The 25,216-nt window shown below is 54.3% G+C and overlaps 1 protein-coding gene across 1 annotated transcript in view; it reads left to right on the top strand.

The window, feature by feature from the left end:
- POLR3E (RNA polymerase III subunit E) overlaps positions 1 to 24,678 on the top strand; it is a 37,790-nt gene extending 13,112 nt beyond the window's left edge. Inside the window, exons 2-21 of the mRNA XM_081133500.1 lie at positions 1,658 to 1,731; positions 3,012 to 3,062; positions 5,427 to 5,504; positions 6,161 to 6,276; positions 6,675 to 6,757; positions 8,404 to 8,511; positions 8,836 to 8,885; positions 10,570 to 10,689; positions 11,756 to 11,841; positions 12,064 to 12,108; positions 12,187 to 12,278; positions 13,140 to 13,260; positions 15,652 to 15,733; positions 16,876 to 16,935; positions 17,027 to 17,184; positions 17,600 to 17,661; positions 18,168 to 18,682; positions 20,598 to 20,675; positions 22,950 to 23,075; positions 23,902 to 24,678. Coding sequence (XP_080989626.1) covers positions 1,696 to 1,731; positions 3,012 to 3,062; positions 5,427 to 5,504; positions 6,161 to 6,276; positions 6,675 to 6,757; positions 8,404 to 8,511; positions 8,836 to 8,885; positions 10,570 to 10,689; positions 11,756 to 11,841; positions 12,064 to 12,108; positions 12,187 to 12,278; positions 13,140 to 13,260; positions 15,652 to 15,733; positions 16,876 to 16,935; positions 17,027 to 17,184; positions 17,600 to 17,661; positions 18,168 to 18,682; positions 20,598 to 20,675; positions 22,950 to 23,075; positions 23,902 to 23,958 — 2,124 coding nt within the window. The 5' untranslated portion in view covers positions 1,658 to 1,695 and the 3' untranslated portion in view covers positions 23,959 to 24,678. The remainder of the gene's footprint in view (positions 1 to 1,657; positions 1,732 to 3,011; positions 3,063 to 5,426; positions 5,505 to 6,160; positions 6,277 to 6,674; positions 6,758 to 8,403; positions 8,512 to 8,835; positions 8,886 to 10,569; positions 10,690 to 11,755; positions 11,842 to 12,063; positions 12,109 to 12,186; positions 12,279 to 13,139; positions 13,261 to 15,651; positions 15,734 to 16,875; positions 16,936 to 17,026; positions 17,185 to 17,599; positions 17,662 to 18,167; positions 18,683 to 20,597; positions 20,676 to 22,949; positions 23,076 to 23,901) is intronic.
- The last annotated feature ends 538 nt before the right edge of the window (positions 24,679 to 25,216 follow it).

Genomic DNA, 25,216 nt, shown 5'->3' with positions numbered 1-25,216 from the left:
GGTGTGGTGTTTGTGGGGCTAATTGTGTGGTGCTCTGCTGTGGTATAAAGCCAGCCACTGGGTTTGTTGGTTTTGGGGCCTCTTAGTAGGGGCTCTGGTGCAGGCCAAGGTAGGCGCCATTTGTGACTGGCTTAGGGTCTCTTGGTAGAAGCTATAAAGTGATCTGCGTTTGGTTACCGCTTGTGCGGTGTTTGGTGGTGCTTGGGAGAGGCTATGCTGAGAACCCAGACTGGCTGCTACTAGTGCTTGTCTTGGGACCCTTTGGTGGGCACCATGATGTGAGCTGAGGCCAGCTGCTACTTGTGCTGCTCTTGCAGCCATTTAGTTGAAGTTACCTTCCCAGTCAGTACTGGTTGTAGCTTATGCCAGGCTTGGGCCACTAGATGGGAGTTACAGTGCAAGTTGAGACTGATTACTGCTTGTGCCAGGCTTGAGGCCACTTAGTAAGAGCTATAGGGCACTCCAAGACCAGCTGCTGCTTGTTTGAGGTTTGTGGACCTTTGAGAGATTTTAGAAGAAAGTCCTCAGCATGAGCTCTAAGGCAGGCTACCTGTGTGGAGGAGCCGCTGAACAAGGCTCTGGCTGGGCGAGTGCTTTGTGTGGGGCAGAGTCTCAGGGAAAGGTGTTAGCCAGGTTAATAGAGAGCTCAGATTTAGCACCCCTGTGTCTCTGAAGCTTCAGGTAGTGGGGAGGGCTCAAAAAAGGAACAATGACACATGCCAGCACTTCTGTCTGGGGAGAGAACTGCCCCAAACTCTGTCCCTCCAGCCTGTGTCCTGAAGCTAGTCAATTCAGGTCCTCTCTGTATGTTCCTGGCACTTTTCGAGCTGCTACCCCAGTGCTGAAGCCCAGAGTAAGTGTGTTTGTGAGCGAGTCTGTGCTCGGCCCTTTAAGAGGACGCCTGCATTTCCAGCAGCCCTCAGTCTCACCTGTGTGGAGTCCCTGCTGATTTTCACAACCAGCTGTTGTGGGGGCTCCTCTTCCTGGCACTGGTGCTGGGGGGGGGGGGTCTGTCTGGTGTGAGGCAGGGCCCCCTTGCTCATCAAGGGGACTTCTACAGGTGAGATATTGCCACACGTGGGTGTGGGGCTAGCCTGTTTCAGTCTCCACCCCTCCTACCAGTCTCAACATGGCTTCTTTTGTATATCCTTAGTTATAGGAGTTCTCAGCTAGTATTCAAGTAGTTCTCAAGGTGGTTGTACTATAACTTAGTTGTAATTTTGATGTGGCTGTGGAAGGAGGAGAGCACTGCTTGTTTTCTCCTTTGCCATGTGGACCAGAATTCTCTGACTCTTTTTAAAAACTTCCCCATGGCCTCAGTTAGTTCCTGAGTGGTGTAATCATGGCTGTGGCTCAGCTCCATTCTCCTGCCTGGTGGAATTCTTGTGACTGGTCAGAAACCCCTAAAACTGGTCATTCTTTCCCACAGGAGCAGCTTGCGTCCACCGTTTTGCACCCACTGTTTTGTCGTTTCTCTTTTTTGGGGGCCAGTGTTTTATGTAGTTGGCCATCCACTGTTGATGCCAGGGTGCATGTAGAAAGAAGATCAACTGCTGTTTGTCTGGGGCTCCTCCCTCCCAGAGTGGCATCATAGAATGTACACCGCGGAGTGTAGGCCGAACAACTAACAGGCCAGGCCTTTTGCTCTCCTTGACAGACTGAGTCTGAGGACCTCACAGCTGGCTCCCCCCTAGTATGGCCAATGAAGAGGATGACCCAGTCGTACAGGAGGTAACTGCTGCTCCCCACCCTCTGCCCGGGCTACCAAGGAGACTTGCCCATGCCTGTGCCCATGGCTGCAGTTAGCAGGGCTGGGTTCCTTCCACCCATCCTCAGGCCAGACTGGGACCCTCTTTCCCCAGGTACCTGCCTGCCTGACCCCTTCACTCCCTTCAGGTCCCTGATCCAGCATCTCCTTGTCAGAGTGGCTTCCCTGACCACCCTTATGGTTGTATGGCATTCTCCTGCACACTCCCCCCCCCCCCCAGCACTCCAGCCCCTTCCCTCGGCCTTGCCTTCCACTTGGCCACAATATTTATTAGCCCTGAGACGTCGTAAGTCTCCTTCTGCTAGAATGAAAGCTTGGTGAAAGCAGAGCTCTTGTTCTGCTCACCATGCCCACAAAGCCAGCTTCAGGTTCAGTTCCTTGGACATAATAGTCAGTCAGTGGCATTATTTGTTGAATGAATGAGTTTGACATCTCTGCTTTACTTCAGTAACTCAGCAAGTTATTTACTGGATCCACCTGGGGCTGTGACCACAGTGAGCCAGGCAGTGTTCCTCCCCTCCCCTGCCCTCCCTTGCCCTCCCTTGCCCTGCCTACCCTCCCCTGCCATCCGGCAGCTTAGATCTCTGGGGAGAAACTGGTAAGAGAGGAGTCTCAGGAAGCAGACAGTGGGAAGGTAGTTTCAGTTGCCCATCTGGATCTGGACACATTCTAGAGCCTCTGGGCTTTTGCACATGCTGTTTCCTTACCCTGCCTCTCCTGTGCCTGATGAGCCTTCACTAGTCCTTGAGGCCTGGAGGCAGGAGAGTACATGGTTCCTATGAAGAGCTAGGAAGCAGGAAGGTCAGCTGTCCCATGGTGAGGCAGGGAGGTTAGTGTTGAGAAGAAAGGAAGAGGGCCTGTCAGTCTCCACCTTAGTTTAGACAGGGTGATAGGCTGATCCAGGCTGGGTGGTGGAAGGTACTGGGAAGATACCCTCCCCTGCCTCATCTGCATCAGGTAAGTATTTAATCTGGCTCCAGGATGCAGCTTGGTCTGGGCAGCACTTTATTAGATTATAGTGAATCTGGGTCAGGGGCCAGATGGACTCTTGTACTGGCCCCCTGGGAGCTGTAGGGAGGGGCCCTGGATATATCTAGATTGAGATTTGGTTCCCTTTGGTTTTAGCAATAGCTGAGCTCTTCCTCCACCCCCAGACTGCCTTGGGGCCACGACCCCTCACTCCATGGGGCAGGTCAGGCCCTGGGATCTGTCTCCTGGTTAAATCTTCTTCCCTTGTTCCCAGATCGACGTGTACTTGGCCAAAAGTCTGGCGGAGAAGCTCTATCTGTTTCAGGTAATTGTGGAACCTGGAGATAAAGAGGAGAAAGAAGGTATTGGTGGGGGGGTTGCAATGCAATAAGTTGGGGCCAGGAACCACGGGAGACCTCAGCGTGTGTGACAGGACAGTTCTCTTCGTTCTGGTGGTCTTTCATTTCCAAGACCGGAGAGTAAGGCAGCCGTGGGAGGCAGAGCCGTGTGCTGGCTAAAGCTGGGGTGCAAGGACAGACTGCCGGCACAGAGGCCCAGCTCCATTTCCATTGAGCTGCCAGCCCTTGGGCAAGTTCTTGAATCTCTGTGCCTCAGTTTCCGTATTTGCAAAATGGTGACAGTAATAATACCTGACTTGTGGGGTCCCCGTGTGAATTAGATAAGTCCATATTGAAGTGCTTAGAATACTGCCTGGCGCAGAGCTGGAACTGAGATGACAGCCCGGTGTCCTGAGGCTCAGAGAACCTTTCTGTGGCAGCTCAGTCCTGCCTGCCTCGAGCTCCCTCCCAGCTGTGCCAGCAAGTTGTCATAGTGGCTCGCAGGTATTGACTGTAGACTGTGCGTACACCTCGCTCGAAGCACTCAACATATAACTAACTCATTTTATTCCACAATAGCCCTGTGGTGCTTACTGTTACTGCAGTTTTATACCAGCTTTATTGAGATCTAATGTACACTCCATACAATTCCCCTGTTTAGGGCAATGGATTTGGTCTGTTCCCAGCACTGTGCAACCAGTGGATTCTATTTTGAGACATTTTTGCCCCCTCCCCCATTCCCACCTGCAGCCACAGGCAACCATTAACCTAATTTCTGTCTCTGAATTTGCCTGTTCTGGGATTGCACAGTGTGTGGCCTTTCGTGTCTGGCTTCCGTGACCTAGCATGAAGGTTTCGAGGCTTGCTGGTGGGCCAGAACCTCAGTCCTTTCCACGGAGGCATAACCACAGTACTGGCACGTGCACAGCGCATTTTCTTCATCAGTTGACGGATATCTGAGTTGTTTCCACTTTTTGGCTCTTATGAGTAGTGAATGCTGCTGTGAATGTTCCTGTACAGGTGTTGGGGGTTTTGGTTTTCATTGTTCTTGGATGTATCCCCAGGAATGCGTTTGCTGGGTCACATGAAAGCTCAGCATATTGAGGAACTGCCAGACTGTTTTGTACCATTTTGCATTCCCGACAATCAGGTTATTATTTTAAATATTTTTGTCCCCGTGTTGCATATGATAAAATGAGGCACAGGGAGGCTGGTGATTTGTGCCCAAGGCCTGGAATGGGCTGCAGCAACGGTGCTCCAAGTGTCCGCTGGGACACGGACTGGGGCCCTGGTTTGGGACTCTGAACCTGTGTGCCTGACTGCACAGTGGTGGTGGAACTAGTGCTGGTGGCAGTGACCCCGTGAGTGCAGGTGTGCCAAGCCCTGTGCCCTGTGTGGTGAGGACACTCGTGCTTGCCCTGGGTCCACGAGTAGCAAGTGGCAGAGTTAGGGCCAGAACTCAGGTCTGTCTGATTCTAGAACCTGAGTCCTTCACCACCATTCTTCCCAGCCCAGGCCCTTCTTAGGCTTAGTCCAGATGGGCTGGGCTCTGGGCAGGAAATGGAGAAGGTCACTGTGCTGCTACCCAGTGGGCTTTTAGGAAACGGCCATTTCCTTAGCAGAACTGCTGACCTGAGGCGCCCCCAGAGGGGCACTGACCTCACAGGCTGCCACGCCTTCAAAGGCTCACTGCCCAGGCTGTCGTGGGGCTTTGTGAGAGTGGATCTGAACCAGTTCTCAGCCTTTCACTCAGCATATGTGCATGGGGGGACAGAGAAGTGCGACTGAGGATGGATGTGGAAATATGGCCCTAGTGTGTTCAGAGCAGTACCTTAAGGTGTGACAGAAAAATAAGCTCACACATGACGGCTCTGAGGCCCAGAGGGGCTCTCTGAGGTCAGTGGTGGACCAGCTCCTTTCTGTCTTCACCTTTCTGTTCTGGGAAAGTCACACCGGAGCAAAAGGAGAGACTGGGACAGTGAATTCCCATGTGGTTTGGTCCGGCTTCAGCAGTGAGCAGCCCTTGGCCAATCTTGTTTCCCTCTTTGCTCCCTTGTCTTCCTCAACCTGGTGGCCTGCAGACTGGTAGTTTGACCTTGGGCCTCACTTTTGATGCCCACGGCGGTGCTCTGTGGGTGCTGAGCCCATGGGGTGATGTGTGCGGGCTTTGGGTTCCTGAGGAGGACGGCATGTCCGGGAAGTCAGACGTCTAAAGCAGTTCTCTGGAAGGAGGCCGGGAGGAGCCAGTGAGAATGGGAGGCTGGTGGAGACCAGGGGCTTCTTGGCTGGAGCACCCAGAGTTGCTTTCGTTGGGGCTGGGCCAGGTGCACTGATGCTCCCTTCCTTCCCAGTACCCTGTGCGTCCAGCCTCGATGACCTACGATGACATTCCACACCTCTCAGCCAAGATCAAGCCCAAGCAGCAGAAGGTGGGGCTGCCCTCTGTGCTGGTAGGGGGTTTGGGTGGGAGCTGGTGGGGGTGAGGAGATGGGCCTGTTGGGAATGAAGCTCAGAGGAGTGAATGGAGAGTTGGAAGAGCAACTTGCAGGGCTTTGAAAGCTGAGGAAAGGAGTTTCTGAGTATAAAGAGGGTGGGCAGCTCCAGAGAGGCCAGGAGTGAGGCTTCAGTGAGGGAATGGCCCGGGGGGGGGGGGGGCGCATGTTCACAGGGAGGGTGGGGCAGTGTGGAGCACTGTGCCTCAGAAGGGGGGGACCAGGATGGCTGCCCTTCCAGTATTGTGGGTGCCACTGACTGTTCAAGAGAAAGTGAAAATAAGATTTCTATGAGAAATCTCTTGATTTTTAACTTCAGATCTAGATCTCTGGGAGTGGAGCTGGGAGAAAAGGGCAAACAAAACTACATGACCCCTGCTCCCCCCCAAAAAACCCCCTCAAAAACCCACTCTGGCCTTTTCTGTTGGAGTTTGGGTTTTATGGCCTGTGGTGGAGACTGAAGCCTAGAGTCCCCTGGGGCGGGACATGTGTCTCCTGCTTCCGGGCAGGGGCGGGATTGGTGTGGTTGGGGGTGTCCCCTGAGGGCTGTACCTTGGGTTCCTCATTGCTGGTGGGGTGCTTGGTGCCTCCAGGTAGAGCTTGAGATGGCCATCGATACTCTGAACCCCAACTACTGCCGCAGCAAAGGGGAGCAGATCGCGCTGAATGTGGATGGTGCCTGCGCAGATGAGACCAGCACCTATTCCTCGTGAGTCCCACCCCGGATCTTGAGCTCCATTCTGTTCAATGTACCTTACAGAGGTCTTAGAGACACAGGCCTGTGCCCCACGGCTGGGTTCCCCAATGAGCAGCCCACCTTCCAGTGGCTGGCCTGGTGCAGACCCTTCCCTGTGGGAAATGTCTTCCCTGAGGTGGCTCCTCCCACCAAGTCCTTCCTGGGCTCCCACTCCCTGCATGTCTCTTGGGATCCACACAGGCCTTGGGTTCTTTCACCCCAGCTTTCTTCCTGCAGCACACATAGACTGTCCTGTGGGCTTGGTCCCTGGCTTTTGGGGTTCAGAAGGTGTCTGAGGTGGAGAGGGCTGCGCCTGCCAGGTCCAGGTCTGGTGCTCCCTCCCCGGACGCCCGTTCTCCCTGTGCTTCCAGGAAGCTGATGGATAAGCAGACATTCTGCTCCTCCCAGACCACCAGTAACACGTCCCGCTATGCTGCTGCGCTCTACAGGCAAGGTACCTCGCCGAGCACCTGGCTGCCGGGCTTGTGGGGGCTGATGGGGAGGGAAGTGGGGTTGGGTTGGGACCCAGAGACGCCTGCTCTAGCCTGGTGTGCAGCCCCTCCTCCCCCAAATGCCAGACACCCGCAGGGCCCAGGCAGCTTGTGCAAATACCAGATTGTCGGGACCAGAGCTGGCCATCTTCAAGGACTTCTGGCTAGCCACTGCCCATCCTGACAGGGATGGGGCTCCAGGGTCATCGTTCTCCTGGGACAGACACACATAGCATAACTTTTGAGACATGTGGTAGACTTTTAAACACAACGTACTTGTGACCCAGCAGTTCTGTTCCTAGACAGCATCTACCCAGGGGAAATGGAAGCTGTGTCTACACAAAAACTCGTCTCTAGATGTTCATAGCAGCATTGTTCATGATAGTGAAAACAGGATGTCCAGCTGTCTGTCCACGAGCTGATACCAGATGACAGTGTGGAGTAGTCACTCAGTGGAATGCTACTCAGTCATCTCAGAGAGTGAGGAGCAGACACATGTTCTGCAGATAAGCCTGGAGATCTCTAGGCCTCGTGGTTCTTCATATGAAACGCCCAGAGCAGACATGCACAGGGACAGAAAGCAGAGGAGCGGCTGCCAGGGACTGGTGGGCAGTGACCGTGCTGGGTACAGGGTTTTGGGGGTGCAATGAAAACGTTCTTAAATGGATTTGGTGCTGGTTGTACAGTTCTGCATATGTTATAATATATTGAATTGTATGGATGTGAATGACATCTCAAAGTTGTTAAAAAGTACAAGGTCCTGTAAGAAGTTAGAGTTTATGAAGCAATAAATGAAACTAATTTGAACACTTAGGAAGCAAATAGAATAAAGTAGCGTTAAATAACTATACTGTTCTACATCTTTAACGTCACATTCCTGGCAGCTCGACCATGCCCTTGTATATGCCTTACCCGATCTTCTGCTCCCCCTGGCGTCCACACAGCTCCCACCCAGCCTAACCTGATTTCTTGTCTTTGAAGCCCACATTCACCTGTAAAATTGGTGGTCTTTGCACTGCCTCCCCGGGCAAGGCCTCACTCACAGGAAAAGCCGTGGCCCTCATCAGAAACTGTGGACTACTCCACCTCAGGGGCTACTCTCCAGCCACAGTTCAGCAGCTGACTTATTAATGGGATGGCTGGGCTTCTGGCAGGAAGAGGTGGGAGGATGAGCGGGGAGGAACTCCAGGGTGTATGGGGCTAGGGAGTAGTGAGGGTGGTCTGATCGAGGCCTAGTGGGGGAGGAGTGGGAAGTGTTTGGATTAGTTGCCTGGTCTGGTAGGAGCAGGCAGTTGGAGGGAGGGCAATGGGACCAGGCTCGCAGATCCTTGGATGCTTGTGGAGGAGGGCTTGCAGGCAGGCATTACAGAAGCGGCTTTGAGTCTGGATTCGTGTCCTGATCCTGGTTGTGTGCTTGCTGTGTCCAGCAGGGCCAAGTGGGGTCAGCCTGGTGGTCCCAAGGCTCTGGGATTAGAGGTGGGAGGTGGTTCGGCATTTGGCCAAGGCCTTCAGGGGAGTCCAAGGCCCCTTGGTGACTGACTGCCTTGAGCCAGGCTGGGTGGGTTGGCTCAGTTCCTAGAGTCAGGTCCAAGCCCTCTTCCTCCACCAGGTGAGCTCCACCTGACGCCTTTACACGGCATCCTGCAGTTGCGGCCCAGCTTCTCTTACCTGGATAAGGCCGACGCCAAGCACCGAGAGAGGGAGGCAGCCAGTGAGGGTAAGCTCTGTCCCCGGCCCTGCCGTCTGTGAGTGGGCGGGAGGTTGGCCAAGGGAAGAGTATCAAAGGGATGGATTAGAGACGCTTAGCTGCATCCTTGGCCTCTACCCCTGGGTGCCAGTAGCACCCATGGCCCAAAATGTCTCCATGCATTTCCAAATCTCCCCTGGGGGGCAAAATTGCAACCAACTGAGAACCACTGACATACATCTACCTGTATCTAGAAGGAAAATTCCCAGCCCTGCTTCTCCCGGCTTCCTGGGGTGGCTGGGAGCGGGAGCTGGGGGCTCCACCAGGGGCTGTGAGCAGGCGTTTCTCCCGCAGCCGGGGACTCTTCGCAGGACGAGGCCGAAGAGGACGTGAAGCAGATTACGGTGAGCTCGGCCTGGGGAGGTGGCGGGGCAGCTGGGTGGCTCATAGCTCGGCGGTTGGGGAGCAGGGGGCAAGAGGGCCTGTTCAGAGCGTGCCCTGGGGCGGAACTGGCGCAGAAACCGCCTGCTTCCGAGCCCTCTTGCTGGGCTGCTGGGGGACACAGCCCGACCTCTGCCCGCCAGGCTGCCCCGCGTGTGAGAGGCGTGTCCCTGTGGAGGACGCCAGGGCCCAGGGTCCCAGCACACGGACAGAGTGCCCCGAAGCCCTTGTTGAATGGCCACAGTCCGTGTGGACTGGCCATGTGATTGTTTCGCTTTGTTTGAAGAGTTTCTATCTTAATAGTTATTCCTGCATTTTAAAGATTGGTGGAAGAATATTGACCTTCTGTTTATGGCTTATAAAGTCTCCCCCAATTAAGTATATTTAGGTTAAAATGAGTAAGTACTTAAGGAAAAATACTGCACAAAAGATGCAGGTAGTACATAGTGTGGCTAAAACTGTGATGTGACGTTGGCATGTCCTTGGAGGCTGGTAGGTTCTGGCATAACCAACTGGGGGACTCACCTGTCCTCAGTAGCTTGTTGGATGACCTTAGATACCTCTTTCCCTTCTTGGGGACTCCCCGGCCCTTTTACACAAGGCATTCTTAGGCCTGTGTGCCTTCAAGGCCTCCTGTAGAATCCCAGAGTTCTGTAATCCAGCCAGCGCCCAGCGCCCCTTTCACAGAGAGGTGACTCAGGGCTTGGCTCCATCTGGACTCTAAGCAACAGACACCAGATCTAAACGGCACAGGTAGAACATGGAATGTATTGGTCCTTGTTGCTGAAAAGTTGAGGGGTAGCTTCAGGTATGGTTGGATTCTGGTGTTCAGACTGTCATTGAGACCTGGTTTCTCCATCTCCAGATTTTGTTTTCCTCTCTTGGCCTCTTTCTTAGGCAAGGTGTCTGTCCCCAGTGCTAGAGAGAGTTGTCCCAGCTCCAGGCTTACATCCTTCCAGTTTCCAAGACCCTAGGGGAAAAGAAACTTCTTTCCCATTATTCTAAGTAAAGTTTCAGGATGGACTTGTTTAGCCGACCCCCGAACCAGTTCCTGTGGTTAAAAGGTTTTAGTGCTCAAATTGTCCAGGTCTGAGTCACCTGCCCACTCTGTAGATGGGAATGTGTTTGGGGGGAGGGTTATTAGGTAGGAACTAAAGGGGAACTGGTGTTTCTCGTAGGAAAATGGGGGTGCTGCCACCAATGAAAATGGGAATGGATTGGGTGCAGGGCAGGCACCACCCTGAGAAAGCCCCTCCCTGGCTTGTGTTGGCAGGTCACAGAGAGGGACATGGTTAGAGCTGAACTTTTAAAAAAGCCTGTTTGAGCCAGCTAGTGTCCCTCAGTGGTTGAGCACTGACCTACGATCCAGGAGATCGGGGTTCGATTCCCAGTCAGGGCACATGCAAGGATTGTGGGCTCGATCCCCAGTAGGCGGCGTGCAGGAGGCAGCTGATTAGTGACTCTCATCATGGATGTTTCTATCCCTCTCCCTACCTCTCTCTGAAATCAATAAAAACATATTTTAAAAAAAGACCTGCCTGAGGAAGTGAGGGAAAGGTGAGTGGGAAGTACCCCAGATGTGAGGTCGTCTGGTTTCCTGGGAGGGGCCGGGATGGCAGCGTGAGGCCGTCATGCCCCCATCCCCAGGTACGGTTCTCCCGGCCTGAGTCGGAGCAGGCCCGGCAGCGCCGTGTGCAGTCCTACGAGTTCCTGCAGAAGAAGCACGCCGAGGAGCCCTGGGTCCACCTGCACTACTATGGCCTGCGGGTGAGCTGCGTCCCTGGGCTGCTGCCGACTCTGGGATGGGGTCCTGGGGGGAGAGCCGGTGCCCAGGAGGTGTCTCACCTCTGCCTTCAGATTCAGTCATAGCCACTTGGCAATGCCACAAGGAGAGGGGATTACGTCCTGCGGGCAGTGTGTTGTCCACTCCAGCTTGTCCACTCTGTACCCCAGGGGGAAGCAGTGTGAGGTGGGGGTGGGTCTGCTGCTCCCGGTCCTGGGTGCAGCCCCAGCTCCGCCGTGTGAGCATCTTGCTGGGCTCAGAGTGAGGCTGCTGTTTGGTTACGTATTTTTGCAGCATTGTGGGTCCTGAGCTCAGGCACACTTGATCTGGTGCCCCATGGAGAGTCGGCCATCTGTCACATGGCCAAGGGCGCTGTGTAACTACCAAGTGCTTGGTTTTACCTTGTGCATTGACTTTAGAACCCAGTTCTTGAAACTGTAAGCAGGAAGGGAAGCAACTGAATATTAGCTCTTAGCATACCACAGGCTAGGGCTCCCCAGCATTTTTCTGTGGGAGGAGTTCTGATTTTTTGGAACTTTCCTGGGAGAGATTTTTGTTGACAGAGCCTTTGACTCAGGGTCAGACTTGCTGAAGCTCTGCTATTTCCTAGTGTGTGATCTTGGGCAAGCCACCTAACCTCTCTGAATCTGTTTATCTATAAAATGGGAATAACGGCAATAGGATCTGACTTGGTGGCATTATTTTGAGGACAGATGAGTTGGTGTTATTTACAGCCATTGGTACAGAGCCTGGCACACAGTAGGTGCTCACTGAATGATAGCTGTCATTGTTGTCATTGTTCTCAGTGTTCCTGTGTCACAGATGGGCACTGAGGTGTGTGCTGGGGCTGTGTGGCCATGGAACCTGGCAGGTAGCTGGCTGAGGCCACACCACAGAGGCCTGGAGTGCCAGGCTTGGGGTGCATGGGCTCCTGTGGCTAGCCTTGGGGCAGCACAGTGGGTGGTCAGAGTGGAAAGTGGTGAGAACTGTGGATGGCGGGGGTGGGGGGCACGGGCCTGCGGGGCTTCGGCTGAGGTTCCTTCCCCACAGGACAGCCGCTCCGAGCATGAGCGCCAGTACCTGCTGTGCCAGGGCTCCAGTGGGGTCGAGAACACAGAACTCGTCAAGTCACCCAGGTGGGACTGGCAGGGGCTGACACTGGTGTGCATCTTCCTTTGGGACTGTGGCACCTTCTGTAGCCTGGGGGAGGGTGTGGGAGGGGCCCCTTGTCCTGGAGGCCGCTGTGGGAGAGCTAGGGGGAGAGTGGGGATGGGTCTCACTGGCCACTGGCAAGGAGGCTTCAGCCTGGGGATTCCTGGGTTCACGGGCCGCTGACCCTGCCCTCTCCCCTTCCTCAGCGAGTACCTCCTGATGTTGATGCCGCCCAGCCAGGAGGAGGAGAAGTGAGTAGGGGCGGGCTGGACACCACCCCATGGCTCCCTGTCTGCAGCCTCTGACCCCTGTGCCTTTGTTTCTAATAGAGACAAGCCCGTGGCTCCCAGCAACGTCCTGTCCATGGCCCAGCTGCGCACCCTGCCCTTGGCCGATCAGATCAAGGTCCTGATGAAGAACGGTGGGTGCTTGTGGGCGCCCAGCATAGCCTCTACCTCCTGCATCAGACTCTGAGGACCCAGGGGCGAGGCCAGAGGCTTCTCCTACCCTCCCCCCAGAGCTGCCCAGGTTTATAGCTCCTACAGCAGCCTGGCGGCCCCTCAAGGGTTGGGCTTCTCGTGTGCCTCCACCACTCCCCTGCTGTGTGAGCCTGGGCAGGTCACTCACCTTCCTGAGCCTTAGTTAATCCAAAAAAAGGGACTAAGGTAGTTCCTGGGGCCTGGGGTGAGATGGGGCTGCCGAGGGCTGATACTGAGTCCTGCATGTGACCATGAGCTCTGCAGTTCTCTTAACACATGTTCATGTGTGTGGGGTGGTGCCCACACAGCAGGGACTGGTGTTTCTCGGAGGACTCTGAGGGCCAGAACCTGTAGGGGCCTGGAGCTGGTGAGGTGCCCACTCCAGGGTCTCCGGGGGCCTGAGCAGAGGGGAGCTCCCTGCTTTGCCGGGGGCTGCAGGACTGAGGGCCTTCCCTGGGCCCTGCCCTGTTCACTAGGGCGGGAGCTCGGGTGGTTGGGGTAAGCAGAGCACAGTGGTTAAGTGCATGGACTCGACCCAGTGGCCTGGGGTCTAATCCTGGCCCTGCCACTCATCAGCCAGATAGTTATGGGGGTTTTTGAAACCTCTGGGCCTGAGTAGCGTGGGGTGTCCTCAGCCTTCCTCATGGGCATTTCCTCCAGGATCCAGTGGCCTGTTACTGTGCCAGTGTGCTGGTTGTCATTCATGGGCTGGGGTTGCCATTTGAGCTTGACCTGCAGACCTGGCAGGGGACAGGGGAAGGCCCAGGCTCCTCTTCCCTTGTCTGATGTATCTGCGTCCTCAGTGAAGGTCATGCCTTTTGCCAATTTGATGAGCCTCCTGGGCCCCTCTGTGGACTCCGTGGCTGTTCTGCGTGGCATCCAGAAGGTGGCGATGTTAGTCCAAGGAAATTGGGTGGTGAAGAGGTAAGTTGCCTGCAGTCCCTTAATGGGAGCACTTAACCTCTCTACTTTAAACCCCATGAGACGCATTATCCGGCCAGGACTCATTCGACTTGTTCGCATCGTTGCCTTGGTTTTGTTGTTATTCCTTTCTGCCTCTCTGAGTTTCTGGCTGGGACATTTCCTTTTGCTGGGAGCGCCAGGGCGGCCCTTTAATGCAGCCTGCAGGGGGTGGATTTCCTTGGCGTTTGTTTATCTGGAACTCTCTCTCTGGAACTCTTTGTTCTTGAAGGATATTTTCTACTGGTTGTAATTCTAGGTAGATCATTTTCTTCCCACACACTGTATTCTGACTTTAAGCCACTGCCTGTCTAATGCACGCTTCTTTGAAGGTATTCTGCTTTTGTTTCCCTCTGGTTTCTCTTAAGATCTTGTTTTGGTTTTCCACAGTTCACTAAGGTGTGTGTAAATGTGAATTTCTTTTTATGTGTCCTATTGGGGTTCATAGGTCTTGAATTTGTGACTCGATGTCTTTAGTAGTTTCTCTTTTCCTGAGATTCCTCCACTAGTCTGTCTGCCTCCTGCACCAGACTGTCTCTTTCAAGGGGGCAGGGACTGTCTGTCCACTCCCTTACATCCGCGGTACTCAGGATAACGCCTGGTCAGGGTAGAGCCTTGGTAAATACAGTGTGGCTAGCTGCATTTTATGCACATTTGAATTATATTAGGTCTAAATGGTATGACGTTAAGTACTCTTTTTTTAGAAAGTGTGGTGTAAGGTGAAAAATCTGAAAAAATGAATTGTTACAAATTTGTAAGGAAGTAATTCACTGCAGCCCTGGCCGGTGCCGCTCAGTCTGTTGGAGCATCGCCCCGTGGAGCAAAAGGTGGGGGGCTTGATCTCTGGTGGGGCACGTGCTGGGGGCAACAGGTCGATGTTTCTCTTTCACATCAATGCCCCCCCTCCCCCTGGTCTCTTTTCCTCTCCCCCTCTCCCTCCCTCTCTTCCCCCCTTCCTCTCTCTCTAAGATCAATGGGGAAAAAAAGAAAAAAGCAATTCGCTGCAAAAAGTCCATCATCTCCCAGTTGGTTGGTTAAGGAAATTGTATATTCATGTCACAGCCACACCGTGGTGCCCTTCAGCGGGAAGCACAGGCCCCGCGTATGTGTTCAGTATCTTTAATTAAGGAAGACCTTCTTGATGGCCTGTCACTCATTAGATGGGGCCCTGTGTGTGCTTGTGTAACACATGAACACTGGTGGATGACACTGGCCCAGAGTGGCAGATACCTTTCAGCCCCAGCCATGGTTGGAGCTTTGCCCAGCGCCTCGTGCCCCTGGTGTAGCTGCCCCTTTCAGCTGGTGGTCTGCCCCTGTGACTTGAAGGTAGGGGCTCCTGGACCTTTCCTCTTCAGGTCCTGCTGTGGTCGCTGCCCCAGCAAGGCCTGTAAGGCTCCTCCCGTGCCCTGTCCATTTGTGTTCCTGTGAGATGATGCAACATGCACGCGTTCAGTGTCTAATTCCTTGTCCTGTGCCCTGTGGTGCACTCTCATTCAGACCTGTCCCTGTCCTAAGAAAGTAGAGGTTCAGGACCTGGGCCACATTCAGTTAGCACCTGCTTAGCAGCTGCCTCCTCTGTGTGGTAGCAGTGAGCAAACATGGGCCAGGTCCCTGTCCCCAGAGTGTTTTTATGGGAAGGCAGTGGACACAGAGCTTGACCTTGAAGGATAGGCAGGAGCTGGTGGCCAGGTAGGGTGGAGCAGGAGGAGCAGAGGTGCCGCAGGTGTGGGGTGTCCGGGGTGGTGCATGTGTTCCTGGGCAACAGGTCTTTGGGCTGGGGGAAAGGTTGTGCCGTGGGCACGCATGTAGAAAGCCTCAGCACCTGTGCATTCACCTCTGGGCCTCGGAGTTCTCCAAGCCGAGTGCTGGCCCCATTCTCCCAAGGCTTCAACCTCACTCGTGCTCAGGGCTTGTCCCAGCCTAGCTCCCACTCTGCACCCTCACCCCTCCATCACCAGTCTCCAGATTGCACGTGCTTTCCATGTGGGACCCTCTGTTTTATTGGATCCTGGGCTGGCCATGTCTGTCTTCATGACCGTGCAGTGGGCCTTGGGGCTAGGCCAGTTGTGGTGGGGTGGTGTCAAGAAGGGGTAGGAGGAAGAACTCCTGGGGTGGGGTGGGGAGGGTGCTTCTTTCCTACAAAAGTAAGGTATTCGCAGAGCCGGGCTCCTGGGGGAGAACAGGGCTCTAAGGGAAGCTATCGGGTCCAGGCCTGTACCAGTCCATGTTGGAAAGAGGCCTGGGCTGGGCTGGGCTGAGACTGCGAGGCCTGGGCTTTTCTTGGAGCCTGGGCAGGGGATGGGAAGCAGATGGACTAAGGATAAGGATTGACCCGCCACCCACTCTCATTGGCAGTGACATCCTGTACCCCAAGGACTCCTCCAGTCCTCACAGTGGTGTGCCCGCCGAGGTGCTCTGCAGGGGCCGAGACTTTGTTGTAAGTGCCCAGGCTCTCACCTCTGGGGTGGGGGTGAAGGTGGTCGTGGGAGGAAGATGGGCACAGCTCACGGCTATCAAGACTTTGGCTGGGGCAGCCAGCAGGGGGCAGGTACGTGTGGCAAGGGCAGGGCTGGGGGCTCTGGATTCTGCCTTCCTCCTTCCTCGGAATCCTGGAGTCCCGGCTTCACACGAACCTTTGAGCTCCTCTCCGGAAATTGCAAACCGGAGTCTCGCAGGAGGATTCTGGCCAAGGAGCACGTTTCATTTGGCTTGAGTGGTGTTTCTAAAACGTTGACTTGGTTGTTTTTATAAATCAAGATTATGGTACAGCCCAGTTTCTAGCTCACTGTGACTAACTGGAGAGTCTAGTAGGCCTGGCCTACAGCCCAAACTGCACTGACTCTGGACGGGGCTGGTGATTCCCAGTTCATACAGCACCGGGCACGTCTGCTGCTCTCGTGCGTGCTCCCGGCATTGTTGCTGGGGGCTTTTGCAACTCCAGAGCTTAGCCATCCCTGCATCACCCCCCCCATCCAGTGCTTTAGTCCCTGCCTGGGCAGTGTTCTTGGCGCCGCAGTCTCTGTCCATGTGGCCGTAGTGTGCTATACTCAGGCCTAGTGAGGCGGGCAGCCTGCAGCTGAGGAGGCTCCGCATCTTCTCTTCCCCTCTGGCTGGCCCAGCTCCTTGGGTGGTTGGTGTCCAGGTGCTATGCACTTTATCTGTCTCGGGCTCAGAGTGCAGCATATATCCACGCCAGGCTCGCTCACCCTGCACGGGGACCCTTCACCTCGCTGCCTGCCAGCCCTTCTCTGTTCATGCAGGCGCCATCCAGCCTGGGGCCTGGGAGAAGGCCTGGTCAGAGCAGAGTTACTGTAGGTGACAGGCAGGCAAGACGTCCCTGACCAAGGAGGTTTTGAGGTCTAGGTGGGGGGGGGGGGTCCAGCTGCTCTCTCGGAGGGGACACCCCTGGGGGTCCTGTATGGAGGAGAAAATGGGGGCTTGGGGTTGAAGTGCCTGCCAGTGCCAGTTCCACACCCAGGCCTGTCTGACCCCAGGCTCCCAGGACAGAGGCACAGGTTCAGGGGACAGTCTTAGGAGCACCATCTCTGCCCCCTCGAAACATGTTTCTCTCTCCCTCAGATGTGGAAGTTCACTCAGAGCCGGTGGGTGGTAAGGAAAGAGGTGGCAACAGTGACAAAAGTAAGTGACTTTCTCAATCTGGAAGGACGGGGAGGGTGGGGGCTGGGGGGTGGTTTGGGGCTGCTGGCCTCACCCTTGCCCCCACCCCCAGCTCTGTGCAGAGGATGTGAAGGACTTTCTGGAGCACATGGCTGTGGTGAGGATCAACAGAGGCTGGGAGTTCATCCTGCCGCACGACGGGGAGTTCATCAAGAAGCACCCGGATGTGGTCCAGCGACAGCACATGCTGTGGACGGGCATCCAGGCCAAGTAAGGGCTCTCTGGGTGCAACGAGGGGCAGCGTGCAGAGGAGTCCAGGCCGCAGCCGAGGTGTGAAGGCTGATTTGGGCCCAGTGCCCCTGTTCCACTCACAGGGACATTGCCGCTGACACCAGAATCCGCAGTGTAGGCCCGAGACAGCCACTCCATGGTGGTCAGAGTGGCCTGTCTGTCATACGAAGGGGGGAGCACTAAGGAGTGAGAACCTGGGCTTGTGTGCCCATTGGCAGGCTGGGCTGCGGCTCGGAGGGAGGGTGAGAGTAGCGGGGGGTGGGGGGGCTGCGCTTGCAGGCTGGGCTACCATGCTCCCCGCACCTGGCGCCTCCGGGGACCAGGCTGTCCTGGGTTGGGGTGGTGCAGGTGATGTGGGTGTGGTTGAGAGTGAGGTGCTGACTCTTATTTTCAGATTAGAAAAAGTCTATAACCTCGTGAAGGAAACCACGCCAAAGAAGCCGGACGGACAATCAGGTGTGCAGGCTATCGGCTGGGCAGGCCCCCCTGGCACTGGGCCTGGGGTCGGGGTATGTGGCGCTCACTGCAGCCGCTCTGGCCAGCTCTCCTTCCCTTCCCACCAACCCCAGCTGCAGGCAAAGCTGCGGCCTCACGGACCGAGCAGTTCTGCACTCTGGGCTAGTTGGGTGCTTGGCCCCTGGCACCTGCTTGCTCTCTCAGGGTGGCGGGAGGTGGGGGGAAGGGGGACAGGAGGAACTGGTGGGAGCTCAGCACTAACCCATCCTGGCTTGACTATGAGCGTGGGAAGCTGATTTTCCCAGTTCGTTCTTCCCTCATTGCTGGGGTAAGGTGGGGTGAAAGCCCCAGCTGGCCTGCATTGTTCCTGACCCCTTGCTCTGGACAGCAGGATGTCCCGTCGGGATGGAAGGGACTGTCCTTGGGGTGGAGGGGAGTGGCCTTCGTCTTGGGCCCTCCTTTGCCTGGTCTCTGTGCCTTCTCGAGCAGCCCTTGTCTCCCTGCAGGGCTGGTGTCTGGGGACCAGCGGGTCCAAGTAGCCAAGAGCAGGGCCCAGCAGAACCACATGCTGCTGGAACGGGAGCTTCAGAGAAGGAAGGAGCAGGTCCGGGCATCTGCGGTCCTGCCTGGTGTGCGGATCAAGGAGGAGCCCCTGAGTGAGGAGGGAGAGGAAGAGGAGGAGCAGGCCATGGAGGAAGGCGAGCCCATGGACACCTCACCCAGTGGTGGCCTCCACAGCAGGCTGACCAATGGGCTTCCTGTTGGACGGGCTGCAGGCGGGGACAGCTTCAATGGGCACCCGGCCTCCGGCTGTGCCAGCACCCTAGTGGCCCAGGAGCTGCGGGCCTTCGTGGAGGCCACTTTCCAGAGACAGTTTGTGCTCACGCTGAGCGAGCTCAAGCGCCTGTTCAACCTACACTTGGCTAGCCTGCCCCCTGGCCACACGCTCTTCAGTGGCATCTCGGACCGAATGCTGCAGGACACGGTGCTGGCCGCTGGCTGCAAGCAGATACTGGTGCCTGTAAGTAGGGCCTGCACTGCTGGGCCGGGGACACACAGCTGCCCTCTGCTGCTGGGGGTGGGAGGCAGAAAGGAGCCAGAGAGGGAAGTCTGGTCTCTCTGGAGCGGCCTGAGCCTTGCCAGCTTTGGGGGAGCCAGCACAGGGCGTGAGGACTAGGGAAGCCCATTGACCTGGGTTAATGTCTTGACTCCCATGTGATGGTTGAGTGACCTTGGGCCATCCAGCTTTGGGATCTGCACCTTCTAAAGTGGCAAACATTCATTTTTGTGTCATAGGATCTGGCAAGGGCTTAACAAGATGTGTCCATCCTGGTTTCTAGCACCCCTGCCAGCACCTCAGCTCACCCCTGTCAGCTTTGTCATATTTAGGGTGATTTCTAATATCACTGATCTTTGCAGCCCACAGATGGAGAGACTGAGTTTCAGAGAAGTGGGATGAACCTGTGTAAAGGTCACATGCCCAGGAAGTGACAGAGCTGGATTCTAAATGCCAGCATAGTGGCTTCAATTCTTAAGTCCTTTCTGCTTCCACTAAGATGAGCTGAGCTTTTCACCAGAGCCCCAGCATGTGTTGGAGACCCACGCTGTGGGTGGAGAGGGCCAGGCTGTGGCCTCGGGGAGCTGTCAGGCTGTCCTCTCCTTCCAGGCTCTGCCCTGACCTAGCAGCAAACGGGGTGAGGTGGGGCTGCAGCTGCCTCTTAACAAGGGAGCGTTGATGTTTGCAGCCTGAGGTCAGAGCACCTGCAGTCTTGGCTGAGCTGAGGGACCGGACCATCTCTGTACGTGAGGAGCAGAAACTAGGGCAAGAGGCCCTGGGTGCCGGGCTGGCTGGGCTGCCCCAGGGGAGTTGGCCCTCGTGACAGGGAGCCTCCTTGGTGAGGTCTCATACAGAAGGTACTGGGGTTTGGGGCCCTGCCCAGTTTGGAGCTCCCCCACCCCCCAGCAGATGGGTGCAGTTATCTGCAGGGCCACCTTTTTCCAAGCTGGGTCAGGCAGGAGAGGAGTACCTGCCTGATGTGCGTGAGGATATCCTGGGTGGCTGGAGTGAACAGAAGGCCAGAGACAGGAAGTGGGGTGCTGCCCCCGCCCTGCACCTGCTCTTGCCACGTTTCCTCTTGGTAGGTAGGGTTGGTGTCTGTGGGACACCGTCACCTTCCTTCCCTGTGATCCTCATGTGGGGACCAGATCACAATCATGTCCGAGGTGGAAGAGACCTCAGGTCTGTCCAGTCTTGTGATTTTACACAAGGGAGCTGAGGCCCAAGGAGAGCAAGTAGATTTGCACAGACTTGAGTTTAGCTGTGTGACCATGGGCAGTAAGTAACCCTCTCTGAACTGGGTTTTCATCATGGAGTGGGGGCATAACACTTTGCTGCCTCTGGTTTCTAAAGATCAAATAAGACTGTTTAAAGCCCCACCTGGGCCTTTATGGGGTAGTAACCATTGTGCCAGGTACCACCTTCCTTGCTTTCCCTTCTCCAGGTACCCAGAGCTGGGGCCACCTCTGGACCCCACCCAACCGAGTGGCATGGGTTGCTTGGGAGGTGGGCAGAGCCTTGAACCCACCACTGACACAGCCCCTGTGGGAAGGGACTGAAAGGAGGCTGGATGCGGGGGGTTAGGGGGCAGCCTTCTCAGGACACATTTGAGGTTTGGCATTTAGGGAAGGAGAAACTGATGTCAGCAGAGAGGTGGGCTAATGCCAGGCTATGGGGAAAACAGAAGAGCCGCTTCCCCACCTTACTGAGCACACTGGGCTTCAAGCCAGGGGTGTCGTGCTTCTGTCATTGCAGCCCTCCAAGGCCCTGATGGGGTGGCTGGCCTCCCTAAGAACCCGGCCGGCTGGTGCCAGTGAGGAGGGGGGGTGGGTCCATGTGGTGAAGACAAGCGACCAGCTCACGCCTGGGCCTCGGTCAGTTTCCCCCACAGACGGCCGCCTCCCCGGATGAGCAGAAGGTGTTCGCGCTCTGGGAGTCTGGAGATATGGGTGATCAGGTGAGGCGACCTTTGCTGCTGGGAGGTGTTCCTGCAGGGGGTGAGGCCTCGGGGGACCCGAGTGCAGTCACAGCCCAGACTTTCCAGCCCGTCAGTGGTTCCCAAGTGCCTGTCTGTGGGCAGCTGCATGAGAATCACGTGGTAAAAACGGCAGTTCCAGGACTGACCCCAGACACGGAACCAGCTCCTCAGGAATGGGCAGTGTCCTAGGTACTTACATTTTTACACAGCTTTCTGGATGATTCCGACGTCTAGCTGGCTGGCAAACCAGCAGTGGACCATGTCGCTCAGGTGGCCTCTGGCAATAGGGATCACAAGGATTCCTTCTCAGGTCTTGGGTGTTGCATTTTTTAGAGAAATTGGTTGTTTTTCCTCTAGCCACACCCTGGAAGGGTCACGGGGGTCTCCTGACCAGATGAATGAAACCAGCAGACCGTCCCTGTACAGTCATGGACCCTGAGGCCCAGGAGCTTTTCCTAAATCCCGAACTTGCCTGAACTTTAAAGATTAAGGTTTCATTGCTCAAAGGTGTTGGGGGAAGGGAGTGAGCGAGAGCTTCTCCTGAGTTCTTGACTCCCTTTTGCCTCTTAGAAGGAGACTGGCTGGCAGGCAGGATATAAAAGGGGTGTGTGCTTTGATGGGGAGTAGTCTGGAACAGTCTCCCTGAGCAACCCTATGTGCTTTGGCTGGAATAGGTGGTCTCTGGGGCTCTACCCTGAAATACTCTGATAATTAAAAATAGTAAGTGCATATTTTAAAAATCCAGTAAGACTGGAAGTTTTATGGCTTTATGCCTGACCCAAGTCCCACTCCTCAGGCTTTTTAAAAAAAATTCTCACCTGAGGATATTTTTTCTGTTGCTTTTCAGAGAGAGGGGAAAAAAACATCAATGTGAGAGACATCGATTGGGTGCCTCCCACATGAGCCCTGTCTGGGCTGGGAATCGAGCCTGCAACCGAGGCACGTGCCCTGGTTCAATCGAACCCAGGACCCTTCAGTCTGTGGGCCAATGCTCTAACCACTGAGCAAATGGGCTAGGACTAGGCTATCACTTTTTAACTACCAAAAGAGTACCTCTGGTGTTTTAATACAAAATGCACTTAAACTGCTATTGGACGTATCAACCTGACACTGTCGGTGAACTTCCTGTTGCGGTGATGGGGACAGTTCTCAGCTGTTCCTGGAGAAGGGAGTTGAATCAGGAATCGGTGCTCACAGCATCCTGTCTGCAGAGTTGTTCACTGTAGGACCAGGTATCAGCACCGCTGAGATTACGTTTCCTTTTATGCTACTTCCTGTTCTCCGAGCACAGACACCAACAGTAATCTGCACGGGTGTTGAGTCTGGTTCCTAGGGGCCTCTCCAGCCGAACTGGCTTGTGGAAGCTCAGTGTCTCCCTCCTTCATTTCAGCTTCCGAGGGGCGGAGGAGTTGTCTGCATTCTTTTAGGCCTTAAAATGGCTGTCTTTGTTCCTTTGTCTGGGGCTAGAATTTTAGAGGGCAAATCATTGTCCCTCTGAATTTAAGATATTTTCCATCGCATTCAAGCTTCCAGAAGTGTTGTTCAATGACATTCTGCTCCTGGGTCTTTTAAATTGGACCCATGGCCTTCCCTTTATCTCAGTAAGGTTTTTTCTTACTCTGTATTGTACATCAGGGCAGTTCCAGGTGTGCCCTGGGTGGGTCAGTAATGCACTGGACAGGTCAGTCTCATGAAGTTCTGGGATAGACTTGGTAATTTACCCGTTTTTGCTATTTCAGACTTATGTCCCCTATGGGACATGCTGCCGCACATTCTCTCACCAAACTCGTCTGCCTGGGGGCATTTCAACTCTCTTCTAACCTTTGATTTAATTTTTATTTGGGCTGTAGCGCTTTTCAGGCCGTCCTGTTTCCTAGGTGCCCTGTTATGTGCCTGCGCCCACACTGTAAGCCACACGCTCCTCCCCTTTCTCTGTCTTCGTGTGCTTTTGATGGTGGTGTCCCCCACCTGCCAAGGCAGCTCTCCTGTTCACTACGCACAAGCATGTCTGAACGGCTCGTGCTCTGCCAGCTCTTCACCAGCTCCTTTGGGCATATACCTTTATTTTTCATTTTATTGGGGTCTCGAGGGATAACCAGCTGCCGAAACGTGCTCACCTTTCACCAGTAGTCCTGAGCAAGGACTTTTATCTCAGACTGCAGTGTGGAGCTGGGGTCATAGCTTTGGATTTCTGGTGTGGGGGTGTCTCTCTTTTAGGCGATTGCTTCCCTTAACATGTTTTTGTTACTAAAGCATCGACAGGTTTTGCTTGAAATTTTCTCCAAAAATTACCGGGTGCGCCGGAACATGATCCAGTCTCGGCTGACTCAGGAGTGTGGAGAGGAGCTGAGTAAACAGGAGGTGGATAAGGTGCTCAAGGTACGTGCGCCGTGTCGCAGCTTCCCGCCCGGGACGTGTGCTCTCACCGGGAGCTGAGCAAGGGCGCCCACGCAGGCTCTCCCTGTCCTGGGTGGGGGCTGGCAGTGTGCAGAAAGGGCTCTAGGCAGCTGTTCCCCTGCCACTGAATGCTGTCAGGTCCTCGGCAACTGACAAAAGATTGGCATTGGTGTGGGCTGTGCGGCAGGACTAAACGGAGTAAGATGCAGGCTCCACCTTCAAAAGATGGAGTCTGGTGGGTCATCCTCACCTCCAGAGTCCCGACTCCACTCCCTGTGAACCTTGCACCGCCTTCCGTGATGTGCCACAGCCATGTACTAACTCTTGTTCTACTTAACTTTCAGTAGAATCAGCTTTAACTTAATATATTCCTTTTAAACTAATTTGTCTAATATATGAAAGCACTTAAGTGTACTACTACCTATAATCTTATGAATCGACTGTTCCAAATACCATGTGTGCAGAAACACTGGAACACAGCAAGCCGATGACATTTGCCTTATACTCTGATGGATTATCTTGAACGCCCGAGGCCACCTACAGGGCCTGTTCATGAAGCGCCTTTGCTCTGGCCGGCTTATTCACAGCTTTCCTGTTTTGTGTTTCTAAAGCACTCATTTGTTGCTTCTCACTCTTAAGATCCCCGTGAGGAAAGGAAGGGGTGGGAGCTGAGGCCCAAACACTGAAGGCACAGACCAGGCTGGTCTTGATTTCCCATTTGTGTTCTGGTCGTGAAACTGTGTAAAATCATCTGGTAGCCACTTTTCCTGCTGAAGCCTGCCCGTAACACGTTTCTCTCTCTTCATAGGACTGCTGCGTAAGCTATGGTGGCATGTGGTACCTTAAAGGGACAGTACAGTCTTGACAATTGTCACAAACCACCACCCCAACAAATCTAAGCCCCAGGAAGGATGGCAGAGCCAGCAGAGGTGGAAGTAGAGCCTCAGCTGCTTCGGAAGACACGGAGCAGGAGGGACTGACATCTCGTCGCCTGTGGCACTGCACTGTCCAGCGGACGGGATCGCACGCAGCCAGTAGGACCACCTTAAGTGGCATCGCCCCCAGAAGAGACCACCGGAACCTTTTTGCAGTACAATTTGAAATTCCTGATTTATTTTGCTTACTTGGTGTCATTCTCGTATAGAGTGTATTCTGACACAGGCAGGATGAAGAAAATCATGGTTTAATATTTTACTTTTCAAACTTAATGCCAACAAGGCCTAAGTTATGTTTACAAGATAAAGAAACCTCAAGGTTTTTAATATTTTAAATGCCTAGAAGCCAATATTTAGTCTTTGATGATCTATCTGCTAAGACTTCTGCCAATTTCATTAAACAAACCAAATTGAATTGTTTTCCTGTTGGGTTTCTATGGCCACTTTACCTTGTAAAACAACCTACTTTATGTAGCAGTCTCAGCTGTTTACATGAACCATAGCAAAAACTCAGAATCAGACCATCTATTCTTAATGTTTGCAAACAAAATCAGGTAAGTATGGAACAATGTACAAGTGAGGGTATCACACTTTGATGTAAAAAATTTATATTTTGTGTATTTTTAAAATAAATGTTCACACTAACCTGCCATCGTGGTGCTGCTGTCAGCTGGCTGCAGGAAGGCAGTGTCGTCCGCGTGAGTCTGGGGGCAGGACGCCCGAGAGCAGCACTCCTGGGACGACTGTGCCATCACATGTGACGTTTTCTAGTAGGTGTTACGATAGAAAAAAAGGTACCAAAGTTAATATTTTATTTAGCCCAATATACTAAAACAGTAACATGTAATGAAAATTTCTTCATTTTTTTATATTAAGTTTTCAAAATCTGGTATTTTACACTTACAATGTTCTCAGTTTGGAAGAGCCCAATAGAAGTGCCCAGTTGCCGCATGTGGCGACCTTATTGGACAGTGCAGCCCCGGAAGATTATGAAAAAGAAAGAGTAAGCTGGGTTGGGCAAGATGTGAAATTTGGCCACCTAAAGGCTTTTGCCGTAATGTATTTTGGGCAATAGCCACCATTATTTGAAGGTTTATCAGGGGTGGGGAACGTCTGGCCTATGGGCCGTATACAGCCTGGGAAATCACTTGGTTTGGCCCTGCCAAGGCCTCACCAAAGAGCAGCAGT

This window comes from Miniopterus schreibersii (assembly GCF_964146895.1).
Source record: "Miniopterus schreibersii genome assembly, chromosome: 3".
Classification (NCBI taxonomy): Eukaryota; Metazoa; Chordata; class Mammalia; order Chiroptera; family Miniopteridae; genus Miniopterus; species Miniopterus schreibersii.
Note: the sequence above shows the minus strand (reverse complement) of the source record. Positions and strands in the feature narration are given on the sequence as shown.